This window comes from Myotis myotis, unplaced genomic scaffold, assembly GCF_014108235.1.
Source record: "Myotis myotis isolate mMyoMyo1 unplaced genomic scaffold, mMyoMyo1.p scaffold_m19_p_2, whole genome shotgun sequence".
NCBI classification, from domain to species: domain Eukaryota; kingdom Metazoa; phylum Chordata; class Mammalia; order Chiroptera; family Vespertilionidae; genus Myotis; species Myotis myotis.
In genome coordinates, this window is record NW_023416324.1 from 163,342,983 (window position 1) to 163,356,962 (window position 13,980).

General features: G+C 36.7%; 1 protein-coding gene across 1 annotated transcript in view; it reads right to left on the reverse strand.

Moving 5' to 3' along the window:
- The window catches only part of UBXN7 (UBX domain protein 7), an 87,457-nt gene that overhangs the window by 29,418 nt on the left and 44,059 nt on the right, over positions 1 to 13,980 (reverse strand). Inside the window, exons 4-6 of the mRNA XM_036352032.1 lie at positions 9,231 to 9,296; positions 7,305 to 7,417; positions 1,012 to 1,158 (exon numbers count right to left, since the gene is read on the reverse strand). Coding sequence (XP_036207925.1) covers positions 1,012 to 1,158; positions 7,305 to 7,417; positions 9,231 to 9,296 — 326 coding nt within the window. The remainder of the gene's footprint in view (positions 1 to 1,011; positions 1,159 to 7,304; positions 7,418 to 9,230; positions 9,297 to 13,980) is intronic.

The window sequence follows — 13,980 nt, forward strand, 5'->3', positions numbered from 1 at the left end:
AATTAAATATGTGGCTCACATTATATTCCTACTAGAGGCCTGGTGCACAAGATTCATGCACTGGGGCTTGCTAAATCAGTTCCCCCCTCACTGCTACATATTCACATTGTTTACTTCTAAACCCAGGTCTTAGGTCACATGCCTGTATCCTCACTGCATGGGAGACTGGGACCCCTGGCGGCAGTCAGACATCCCTCTCGCAGTCCAGGCCTCTAGCAGTCTGTGACCCCTTGCTCCTTACCTCCTGCCACTGCCACTGCGCTCGCCAGCGGTGAGCCCGGCTTCTGGCTGAGTGACGCTCCCCATGGGAGTGCACTGACCACCAGGGGGCAGCTCCTGAATTGAGCATCTGCCCCCTGGTGGTCAGTGACCAGTCGATTTGCATATTAGGGTTTTATTATATAGAACTAGAGGCCCAGTGCACGAAATTCGTGTACTCGGGGGTGGGGTCCCTCAGCCTGGTCTGCGCCCTCTTGCAGTCCGGGGTCCGGTTGCCCTTGGGGGATGTCCAACTGAAGGCAGAGGCTCCCACCACCACCACTGCACTCGCCAGCCGTGAGCCCGGCTTCTGGCTGAGAGGCGCTCCCCCTGTGGGAGTGCACTGACCACCAAGGGGCAGCTCCTGCATTGAGCGTTTGTCCCTTGGTGGTCAGTGCACGTCATAGCAACCAGTTGCTCCACCATTCGGTCAACTGCATATTAGCCTTTTATTATACAGGACTGAATAGTACAGTTGTGCACTCTATCAAGATATTTAAGCTCATCTGAGATATGAATATTACATAGTTACGCAGCTTGGTTCTTTCTTTCCTTCCCTCGAGAGTTCTTCATTGCTGCCCTAATTTTCACTTGTCCTTACTATTTCAGCCATTATGGGTGGTCTTATCTTTTCACATATCATAATTTAACTCAGTTATTAAAATTTTTCCAGTTTATTACTGAATTCCTCCTTCTCAACATCCCATACTACGAAAGTAAAATGCTACTAAAACTTTGTTTAACTCTCCTCACCTGCCAGAAAATGAAATGTTCCCGGATAATATTCTTCACAGCATCATTGCTCCATACATCACGGTTGAGGCACTGGCATGCAAAGTCTTGTACATTCTGGATGTTTATCATCAGCCACTTATTTTGCATCTGCCCACACTCTTTGGCCTATAAGAGTAAAGTTACATAACACCTGTTAGAAATAATTTCTCCTTGGTAACTGATATGTTTCAGAGTTCAGAAACTGTTATCTTTTCATTTAAATACTACTAAGTTTTTCCCCTCAAGTATAACATCTAGAGTTTTTGGTATATATACATTATTTACATTAACTTGCATAGATACATATAATTATACTGTCCATTTTCAAGCATTTTTCAAATTTAAATAAACTGTTATTGTTATAATGGCTGGACTTTTATTGTACATTTAAACATCTGAAAAAAATTATACAAACTTATAGTCAAGTCACATAATTCTATCACATTATCTCTTTCAACCCCTATTAGGTATGTACTATTTTATAGGATCACCCTAAATATTTCTTTAAAGCTGCTAAGGGTTTTTTCTCTTCGGGTTGTTTTCCTAGGAGATTTCAAAAAATGAGATTATAGGATCAAAGAATGTTTCAGAATGATTTTTAAAAGACCCCCCGAATTTATAGCATAAATATTAATCATGAGTATGTACTTTTTGCCTAATAGTTTGTCATCACCATAAAAACCTAAAAAGTTGCTGAATACAAAGATTGGCAGAAAAGCAAACGAGCAAGCAAATGCTTCCTTAAACCTTTGTATAGGAACAATGAAATGAAAGCAATAGTTTTGAGTAATTTTGTCTTGGAACAATATTATTTCCCATACCAGATTAACACAGATCTTCAATTAACTCAGGTCGTTAACAGTTGAAAAACATACATCATTTTGGAGGTATTGGACAAAATAAAACTATCTTCTGCTTTAAGAAGGTTTACACAGTCTTACAGATAACTGTTATCCTATTTTTTGGTATGAATCCTCCAGAAAAAAATCATTTTCTAATATTTAATTTTAATTCCCCAGGTGAAAACTCAAGTTCAAAAAGGAATCCCTGTATTGAGCCAGAAAGCTGCATTACCTGGTCAAAAGCTTATTTTAAAATATATAAATATAATAAAATTATTCCTTACTCCTAGAAAGTAAGTGTTCAACTTACTTCCTTACCTACAGCATGCACATGGATTTGATAAATGAGTGATAAATGTATACTTATATGCCTTAACTGAAGAAAAAATATTTGAGAGGGGGAAAATTTAACACACATTTCTGTAACAGGGTAAATGTACATAAGTCTGCCTAAAACTACAGCATGGAGAAGAAAAAAAAGTCAAGAGTTTAAAACTGATGGACAGTCATTTGCTTTTGATTTTAAAAGTTCATTTATTCACATTTATGCTTTAATTCAGATTCATTCATTCAACAAATAAACTTACTGATACCTATCATGTTTCAGGTATAGCTATAGATGCTGGAATTAGAGCAGTTACCAAAACACAAAAAACCCTGCCTTCATGAAGCATACACTGGGGAGAAACCTTATATTAATCAGTACAAGAAACTGAAGATGCTGTTAAGAAATTACTGCTGGAAGGAAAGGCCCAAAGACATGAATTTTATGCAAAGCAACAATGTTTAGAGGGAATATAAGAGAGTCTTACACAAATGATGACCCTTCCCTCTTAGAATCTATTAGACTGTTCAGAAACAACATTCAAAAGCCATTTTATGAAGACCCAAGGACAAGTGTGGCTACATCAAATAGAGACGTATGTGATATGACTTATCTGTGACAAGGGGGAAACAGTGAGAGAGTATCTCTACCAGTCCCAGACAGATCAGTAAAGTAAGAAAAAAAAAAAGAATAGCCCTAGCTGGTTTGGCTCAGTGGATACAGCATCGACCTGCGGACTGAAGGATCCTGGGTCCAATTCAAGGGCACATGCTGGGGTTGTGGGCATGATCCCAAGTGGGGGGTTGTGCAGGAGGCAGCCGATCAGTGATTCTCTCTCATCATTGATGTTTCTTTCCCTCTCCCTTCCTCTCTGAAATCAATAAAAATACATTTTAAAAAAATACAAAGGAAAAGATATTTGTTTCAATAATAGATATACATAAAGTCAAGATGAAAATATATTAAAATATGCACAGTACTTTTTAATGGAAATTGTGACTTTATTTTTTCCCCCACTGGTTTGCTATATTTGCCAACTTTGAATAAAACTAAATATAAGCTACAAATAAAGTTTATTTTTAAAAAGTTTATCTTACATATTTTGTTACTGAATTGGTTTATATTTTTAGCTAAAATATTTTTACTTACTAGCAGGACTTTTAAAATTAATAAAGTATTCTTAGTAATTACAACTAAGTACATGTGAATTAAATGATAACAAATAAATATGCATTTATAATGAAAATAAGGACTATTATGGAAATTATCCTGATTCTGTACCATATACTCCAGATTATGCCATTCAATCATTTAAGAAAGATTTATTGAGGGCCAATTATGTGCCAAAAGCTCTTCTAGGCATTGAATACAATGACAAATAAAACAAAGTTCCTGTGTTCATGGAACTTACAAGCTACATGTTCCCTTGCCTAGGTCAGATCATTCATCCTAAGTGGGTCACTCAGTTACAGCTATACTGATTCCTTGGCTGTACCAGAAATATACCCTTTTTAGCCTTACTATCTGCTGTTTCCCTAACATTCCTATGGTTCACATTCCTTCACTTCACTCAGATTTCTACTCAAATCTCATCCTTCAAAATCTTCCTTGATCTTCCTATCTAAAACAGTCTTCTTTCCTCACAATTACAAACATATGTGAAACCTATGAAATCAACCCTGCTTTTAATTTTGCTTGTTAAGTATACATGTATCTTAGTGGCTCTAAACAAACAAAAAAATTGCCCTCTCCTTCCCTTATTCTATTTTTTAAAATATTTTTTTATTGATTTCAGAGAGGAAGGGAGAGGGAGAAAGAGACAGAAACATCAATAATGAAAAGGAATCATTGATCGGTGGCCCTCCTGTACACCCCACACGGGATCCAGCCCGAAACCTGGCATGTGCCCTGACTGGGAATCAACCACAGAGCCACGCCGACTGGGTCCCTTATTCTATTTTGTTTATTTTCTCCCACTACATACTATAACCTGAAATTACACCCTATCTCTCTATATTGTATATACATACACACACACGAAATGTTTTACAAATGTATATACATTTGATTTTTATTTGTTTATAGTCTGTTTCTCCCTCTTGATTATAAATCTTTGATGGCAAGGACTCTGTGTAATGTGCTTACCACTATCTCCCAGGGGAAGAAACTGCTTATAGGCTCCAGATATCCATTTTCTTCTAAGCACCTGGATTTCCTAGTGTCCCTTGCAGTAGGTGTAACCATATTACCAAGTTCTGGTCAATGGGATGTGAGCAACTTCTAGGTTGTGCCTTTAAAGGGAAAAGGTATACCTTCCTCAGCCCCCTCCCTCCTTCATTCTGGCTAGAAAGCAAACATGGTGGTAAGTCCCCTTGAATCATATGGACAAAGGCAAGCAAGACCTAGGAAATAGAAGAAAAAGACAAAGAAAACTTGCACTGCTAGTAACTTCACAGAGCAGAACCATCCTAATAGCCTGGACTTCTATCTTGTTTAAGCTACTATTTGTTTTCTTCCTGGTCTCTCTCACATGCAGTAAAATCTATCCCAAAAAATATAATCCCTATTACCTAGAACAAGGCCTTACAAAAGGAGGCCTCGATAAATATTAAATGAACAAGTAAATTAATCAGTCTCTTCAGAACCTTTGAATATGGTCTACCTCTAGATACACTAAGGAAGTCTAGTTCCTAAACCTGTAAAACTATGGCTCAGAGCTACATCTAATATTGTGCCCAAACCTATGGGCCCTGCCAGAGCAACCAAAGAGAGTCCGTATAATTTTTAACATTCACCTCTCTAAACATCAATGACTTAATTTTGCATGTGACCTCCCTAATTTATATAAAACTAATAGATATATCATTAATTACAACGAAATGCCTATTTTTTCTGGGAGTGTTAATGTCATTTAAAGACTCATAAATGATAAACTTTAGTATTAGTGAAGATATGAATAGATTATTGCAAACAATGCAGGTCATGAAATACAAAGAAAAAAGGTTATGTAACTTTAAAAAATGAACAAAAAATCAGATAGCATTAACAAAAAAGATTTGGTTTACTTCAATGAACAAGCATCAGAGTAACTGCTTTTTATGAGCCCAAAGTGACAAGATTAAATCAAGCACAGAGTTATCTATTAAGCCCTAGAGCAGCTCAAAAGCTAATGAAAAGGAAAACATGTCAAAACAAACTCAGATCATTTTTGTCTTTCACATTGCTGCTACTCTCTCTCAGTGGCTATATTATCACCAGAACATTAGAAAGGATAAGCAGACAAGCGCCTGGAACACTAGAAAGTATAGGCAACTGCCATGTTAAGATCATGAGGGAAGGATGAAGAAAACTGAGGAGGTATCTAACCTGACATATGTGAGCTGATAAACACCAAAGACTCCCTCAACTCTAGACTTTTTTAGATGACAAAAAGAATCTTTTTTTTAAATCCTCACCAGAGGATATTTTTTCAATTTATTTTTTTTATTTTTATTTTTTAGAGAGAGAGCGGAAGAGAGGGAAAGACAGAGAGAAATATGGATGTGAGAGAAACACATCGATTGGCTGCATTGAGGACCCGGGCCAGGGGGGAGCCTGTAACCAAGGTAAGTACCCTTGACCGGAATCAAACCCAGGACCCTTTAGTCCGCAGACACTCCATCCATTGAGCCAAACCAGCTAGGGCAAGAAACCCTTATTAAAAAAGTTGTTTTCATTGATTTCAGAGAGAGGAAGGGAGAGGGAAAGAGAGAGAGAGAAACATCAATGATGAGAATAATTGATCAGCTGCCTCCTGCACTGCCCCTCCCCACCTACCTCCACTGGGGGTTGAGCCTGCAGCCTAGGCATGTGTCCTGACCAGAAATCAAACCATGACCTCCTGATTCATGGGTTGACGCTCAACCACTAAGCCACACCAGCTGGGCAAAAGAAACCTTTGTTTGGTCAAATCACCATCCAAAAGATCATCATTTGGATCTTCTGTTACATGCAGCCAAACACTTTCAGGTTTTACAATTCAGAAAATTAAAACAGAAGAGCAAGCTTATGGTTAAATTTCTTACCCTAAATACTTCATCTAGGCTAGTGTAAAAGTATGTCAAGGAAAAAAAACAATCATAATTCACTTTCAAATATATAGCTGTAGCTACCAACATCATTTTTGTGGTTATTGTTTGGCCTACTTTATTCTAACAGGTAAGACTTAATCTTAAACCTAACTGATTTACATCAATGCAAATGCCATTCTAATGCAAAACAGCATTAACAAGCTACTCAATACATAAAAGCAAGCTGTTTGAACACCTCAACAGAAGAATATTTAAAATCCTAACTAAATTCCGTCATTTAACAAATACTAGGTCCTATTAAATGCCAGAGACTAGGTCCCAAGATTTACCAAAATAAAATGATGCACATCCTTCCTGCCCTTTAGCTTATAATTCAGCAAATAATAAAATAAACTTGCTCTGGGAAGTTTTTCTTTGGCATTAACCAAGTTAAAGCCAAGAAGTAAGTCAGAATGTATTCTGAAACTACAGAGATATTCTTTTAAAATACACTGCCCTTGCTGGTTTGACTCAGTAGATAGAGCGTCCGCCTGCAGACTGAAGGGTTGTGCAGGAAGCAGCCGATCAATGATTCTCTCTCATCATTGTTGTTTCTATCTCTCTTTCCCCTCTCCCTTCCTCTCTGAAATCAATAAAAATATATATTTTTAAAAATACACTAAGAACCTCCTAGAAATGTGGGCAAAAGATACCTACAAACAATTCACAAATAGCCAACAAACACATGTACACTATTCTCAGTAGTAATCAAAGATATGTAAACTTTAAAAAAGTAAGATATAAAAGAACTATCAAAATGGCATAGATTCTAAAATACCATCACACAGGCTAATAAAATGCTTTCATTAAGCAATCTCATATACTGCTGATACAAACACAAATTAATGTAACCTTTTAGGTATCCCTCATGTTATACTTATTAGGATGCCAATTTTCTATACAGTATGCTGAAAACTTTTTTTCTCTTAGAAAAAAAAATGGCATTGAAAACGCAGAAGAATTCATAACTAGAGCTTAGAATTTCCAACTACTTACTGTTTCAAAGCTGCCTTTATGCATCAAATCAATGGGTGGCCGGAACAGATCTGCCAGGGTAGTTAGTTTCTTATCTATGGCTCCTCCATTTCTTAACTCTTGTTCTTGCCGAACTGAAACACAGAAGGATGAGGAAGTTTCAACTAACCATGAAAGGAATAAATCTAACAATATAAAAGACATGTATCAATTGCAAGAATTACTGAACAATGTACTTGACATCAAAATGCAAATATAAAATGCTAATTCTGAAAAAAATACAAAGCAAGGTAGGGAGGGAGTCTTAAAACTTAGTGGTGGCTTTCTACCAAAAGATAAGGATAAAAGCAGAAATTTATATTAGTCTCACAATCAAAATATTTCCTTCACATATCAAAAACTAACTTTATGAAATAAGCCAGTCAATGAAGGAAAAATACCACATGATCTCACTCATTCATGGATAATAGAGACCATTATAAACTTTTGAACAATAATAGATACAGAGGCAGAGCTGCCTCAAACAGATTGTCAAACTGCAGCGGGAAGGCCGGGGAGGGTTGGGGGGCAGGAGGTAGGGGGGTAAGAGATCAACTAAAGGACTTGTATGCATGCATATAAGCATAACCAATGGACATAAGACACTGGGGGATAGGGGAGGCTAGGGGACTGTCTAGGGCGGGGGGATAAAATGGACACATATGTAATACCCTTTGTAATACTTTAAGCAATAAATTAAAAAAATAAATAAATAAATAAATAAAATAAAATAATCTTTTTCACTCATAAAAAATAAAATAAAAAAAAATAAAAACTAACTTTAGTATAGGAGAAAACTTTCAACTCCATTTATCTAGTTCTAAAAGTAATCTTAATTTACCTGTAGTTTCCAGCTATATTCCCAATCTTCAAAGTTTCTGGCAATAGCAAGAATGACCACTGCTATCACCCTCTCCTGGCAGGGCACAGGATTCCCTGGATAACCTGAGTCAGTTTGGGTTCCCCTTTAACACTCTCCAAAGTTACAAGACCTCCTTGTGCTTCAATGAGCTCATTATAAATCAACTACAAAATCAAACATGGTCCAAGAATTTCTCATATATTCTCTCAAACATAACTGTCCTTTTCTTTACAGTTCCATTGCTAAATCAGTACTAATTCCTCTAAAAGTGTAAAGTCAAGATTCTCATTCTAACTTACTCCACAGAAATATATAAACCTATTCTAAACAACTGTAGCCAAAATGTTAATACTGGCTGCTTTGGGTGTGGCTTTTTCTTATATTTTTCAATTCCCCATTGTGTTCACTGACAGATACTAGGATCTTGAGGGTAATCAGTTTTTTACTTTATTATAGTCAGTATTTGAGTGCTCATTCAAAAGCTCATTAAGTTTGTAAATTACTTAAATTTTTACATTACCTTCATTTTTCTTATTCTTCTTCTATCACCGAGTAGTTTAAAATTTAAAACAAATCAGTTCTGGAGAAACAATCACAGACTGAATTCATAATTTTACTTTTAAAATAAGGTGATTCTTCAAAGTAATTAGACCTCATATTAATCATCTTTTTGTTTTTAAGAAAAAGTATATAGACTAGCCAGTTTGGCTCAGTGGATAAAGTGTCAGCCTGCGAACTGAAGGGTCCTGGGTTCGATTCCAATCAAGGGCACATGCCTGGGTTGTGGGCTCAATCCCCAGTAGGGGGTGTGCAGGGGGCAGCCAATCAATGATTCTCTCTCATCATTGATGTTTTCATCTCTCTCTCCCTAAAATTTAAAAAAAAAAATGTATATAAATGAAACTAAGAACTTGACCTGTTAGGGAGTGTATAGGAACTTTTCCACATTGTGGTTTTATGCGTGGGAGAGGGAAAAGAAAAGGAGGGGAAGACAAGGAGACAGACAGACAGACAGAGGGAGGATAAACTGATTCATAGATACCTACTAGTTTCAGTTTGAAAATCCCGAAAACCATCAAATATTGAACGTGCAGGCCGCCGTCTTTTAGGAGCTTTAAGGGGTAAAAATAGAATTAAACAAAAATTTAAACATTAATTTTGAAACAATTCTAAAAACTTCCTTATCTATACATATTTATTTAAAACACTCATAGATTCATAATGGTGTCCCCCTTCAAAAAAAATGAAGTGTTTTATAAACCTTCAAATAATTCATACAGAATTAACTCAACCATCTTCAGCCCAATGATTTTGTTTTACAAATGAGAAAATTAAGGTCCTGTTAAAGAGACTTGACCAAACCTGTGTAAAAGACAAGAAGAAAGATGATTTTGCGGATGACTCCCATGGAAATGAAGTTGCAAATGTTGCCAATATCTAATTCAGGTTAGCCTAAGGCAGTGATTTTCAACCAGTGTGTCACAAGAATTTTTAAAACATGCAATGTCTGACTATTTAGTGAGGGGCACTAACCTCTTTTCCCTTAGATTGTCAAATGATAACAATAGCCCTAGGCAGTTTTGCTCAGAGTGTTGGACCTTGGATTGAAGGATCTCAGGTTTGATTCCAAGCAGGGGCATGTACCTTGGTTGCAGGCTTGAACCCAGCACTGGTCGAGGTGCGTGTGGGAGCTAACCAATCTATGTGTCTCTCTCTCATCCATGTTTTTTTCTCTCTCTCTCTGTCTCTCCCCCTCCCTTCCACTCTAAAAAATATTAAAAAAAAAAAAAAAAAAAATCAGCCGAAACCGGTTTGGCTCAGTGGATAGAGCGTCGGCCTGCGGACAGAGGGGTCCCAGGTTCGATTCGGTCAGGGGCATGTGCCTGGGTTGCGGGCACATCGCCAGTGGGAGATGTGCAGGAGGCAACTGATCGATGTTTCTCTCTCATTGATGTTTCTAGCTCTCTGTCTCTCTCCCTTCCTCTCTGTAAAAAATCAATAAAATATATATATAAAAAAAAAATCAATGGGAAAAATATCCTAGGGTGAAAATTACAAAAAAAAAAAAAAAAAAAAACAATAGCCCACCTGGTATGGCTCAGTGGTTGAATATCAATCTATGAACCAAGAGGTCACAATTTGAATCCCCATCAGGACACATGCTCGATCCCCAATAGGGGGCATGCAGGAGGCAGCCAATCAATGATTCTTTCTCATCACTGATGTTTCTATCTCTACCTCTCCCTTCCTTTCTGAAATCAGTAAAAATATATTTAAAACAAAAAAATGACAACAGCCAACACAACAATAGCCATCCAGTGTGAATCAAACTATACTTATTTTTTTGTCAGATCGGCAAAAAATATATTTTTTGGCACACCACAGAATTTTAGTAATCAGTTTATGTGTGCCATGAGATAAACGACGTTGAAAATTGCTGACCTAAGGGATCTGACTACCCTTTGGCATAACACTTGAGTAACTAAGTTCTAAATAATAATACTTGAAACTACTTAGTAAATGGGTATACATGTAAAATTATAAATACCAAAAAACATTTAATTTTAGAAGAAAATATTTTCCCTGCAGTTACACAATGATTTAGTAACAGAAAAGCAAGTAGAACCATCTTCTGATACCTCTGTATTTTACAGGTGAAGTCTAAAAAGCAATAGTCAAAATGTTATCTTTCTATATGTGTCCTCAAACCTAAAAAAAATTTGCCAGATCATTTGCATACATTACAATAAATAAGGACATTTAATGACTCTCTCAATATGGGTAATAGTCATTGTTGGCTTATCGCATTCCTGGCCAACATGTAACCAGAACAATGTTCCATGTTAATTAATGATGATTAGTAGTAAGATTAGATAGAAAGTATAAAAGTTCCCTATCCCATATCAAAGCTTCTTTCCCAACAACCTGTGTTTGCTATCATATAGGATAATTCTTTCTATCTAAGAACTATTGAGAAATAAACAAACAAAACAAAAATACAGAAGCACACATTAAAAATCTCATTTTCCTTTAAAGCATTATCAGGCTATATATCATTTATGCACATACATATATCAGTATTTATATTTAAAAAGCACCGTATCTCACCCTAGCCGGTTTGGCTCAGTGGATAGTGTTAGTCTGTGGGCCAAAGGGTGAAGGACATATACCTTGGTTGCAGGGTCCTCCCCAATCAGGGCCCTGGTCGGAACGCATGCAGGAGGCAACCAATCGATGTGTTTCTCTCACATCGATGTTTCTCTCTGTCTTTCCCTCTCTCTTACAAAAAAAAAAAAAAAAATCAATACCCTCGGGTGAGGATTAACAAAAAAAAGCACAATATCTCTAGCAAAGGGATTTGGTTAAAAAAAAAAAAAGAAAGGAAGAAACTTTCATGTTTTAGTTTTATATTGAATTTTTAATTTAAATTGAATTTTAGTTGTATTACATTTATTTAAATTGAATTTTTAAAAATTTAAATATTGCATTATTTTTCCCTCCCTCCCTTACTTTATAAAGAATCAAGGAATGTCATTCTTTTCAATCTTGAAATTATTTTTGATCAAGAGGTCCTATGTCAAATATATGTTTCTAGCAGGAATAATATATTCTCTCAAGAATGCCTTCTTAAAACTCATTATCAGATACATTTTAAGCATAATTAAGGAAGTAAGAGTGTCTTAGGAATAACTACCTAAGACAGCACCCTACTACTGGTAAGGCAGTACATGAAGGTAGTTTTCTTCTACTTTTAAATTGCCAAAAGCAGGCCAATTAATAGTCTCCTCTCTCTCTCTCTCTCTCTCTTCCCAAGCCTCCTTCCCTCCTCTCCCACTCTCTCTTTTCCCCCCATACCACCCACCTTCAATTTAGCTCCTCTTTCTCAGGCTCTAGATCTCCTAGTTCTCACTAGGAGGGATTCTCACTAGTTCCTCTTATTGCTAGTTTTCTACCCCAACCCCTTTTATTTCTTAGGCTCATAACCTGTTTCCCCCTTATTTATCCTAAGTCTAACCAAGAAACTCCCAAGGCCACAATAACTCTAGCCCTACAACCATTACTCTTGCCTGCCTCTTCAGTATGTGGTTTCCTGGCTCTTCCAGACCATCTGCTATAAAGTAAACATCAGTCTTATGTATTCTCACTCTGCTGCCTACATAATAAGAGTGCTGGCCACTGACGCTAAAGAGACTAACCTACAAAGAGCTAAAAGAGCTGAAAGGAGCTTCATATTTAGGAGAGTGGGGCAGATGAAGAAAAAAATTTAGTGAGAAGAGTGACACTGTTTCACATTTTCACAAATCTGTTAATAACAGGCTTAAAAGAAGATATCTGAATTTTTGGATGTCCTGCATTCTATTCTGCAATCTGCTGCTATTCCTTTAAAGTATATGAAGAAAATTAAAATTCAACCTTACATAGTCATGTAATTGTAAAAAAGAATATTTTAATAGTGTTTTAATATAATTCCTCTGATTCTACACCAACATTCAACCAATGGTCGCAATTTAGAATCTGATATCTCATTAATGAACTTTTCATATCTGCTCCATTAAAGTCGATAGGCCTATGGAGTAGGCAGTCTCTAAGACTGCTCCCAATTATCTCTATCTCCTGATATTCATAACCTATATGTGGATATCCTGAGTATGAGCAGGATTGAATAGAATGTGGCAGAGGTGATAGGATTGGATGGTATGTCACTTCCAAGATTAGATTTAAAAAGATGGTGGTGGCTTCCATTTGGGAAGCCCTCTCTGGCTCTCTCATTTGTTCTTTGATAGGGACCTGATGTCTCCAACCAACCAACAGCCACATGAGTGGGCTCAGAAAGAGAGGTCTTTCTCTATTCAAGCTATGAGATGAGTGTAGCTCAGTCTGATACCTTGATTATACCCTGTGAAAGACACTAACCAAAGGCACCTGGTTAAACTACACCTGGATTCCTAACCCACAGAAACTGAGAAATAACAAACGTTTGTTGTTTCAGAATGCTAACTTTTGGAACAATTTATTACACAGCAGTAGATATCTAATCTCTCTATATACATATGCAATCCAATATGAGTAGATCTTTTGCCTATGTACAGTTTTATAACATCATGTATTGATCTTTTGGAATTATCTGTTCAGTCCTAGCCGGTTTGGTTCAGTGGATAAGAGCGTCGGCCTATGAACTGAAGGGTCAAGAGCACATACCTTGGTTACAGGCTCCTCCCCAGCCCATGCAGGAGGCAACTAATCGATGTGCTTCTCTCACATCGATGTTTCTTTCTGTCTTAACCTCTCTCTTCCACTCTCTCTAAAAATCAATGATAAAATATCCTCAGGTGAGGATTAACAAAAAAATTAAAAATAAAATATGTTCACTGAGTTATGCAAACAATTCAAATATTAACCATTTCATTATGCAATATTTTAAAAATCACCATTTTAATGTCACCAATCATCTCATCAGAAAGTCTTTAAAAAAAGTGAGGCACTATTAAGCTCACAATCATGGATATAAACTTTCTAAATTACAATTTCTGATTGAAAACTTAAAATAAAAAACCTCAACTGAGGATATTTTTTCCATTGATCTTTATTTTTTTTTTTAAATATATTTCATTGATTTTTTACAGAGAGGAAGGGAGAGGGATAGAGAGTTAGAAACATCGATGAGAGAGAAACATTGATCAGCTGCCTCCTGCACACTCCCTACTGGGTATGTGCCCGCAACCAAGGTACATGCCCTTGACCGGAATCGAACCTGGGATCCTTGAGTCCACAGGCCGACGCCCTATCCACTGAGCC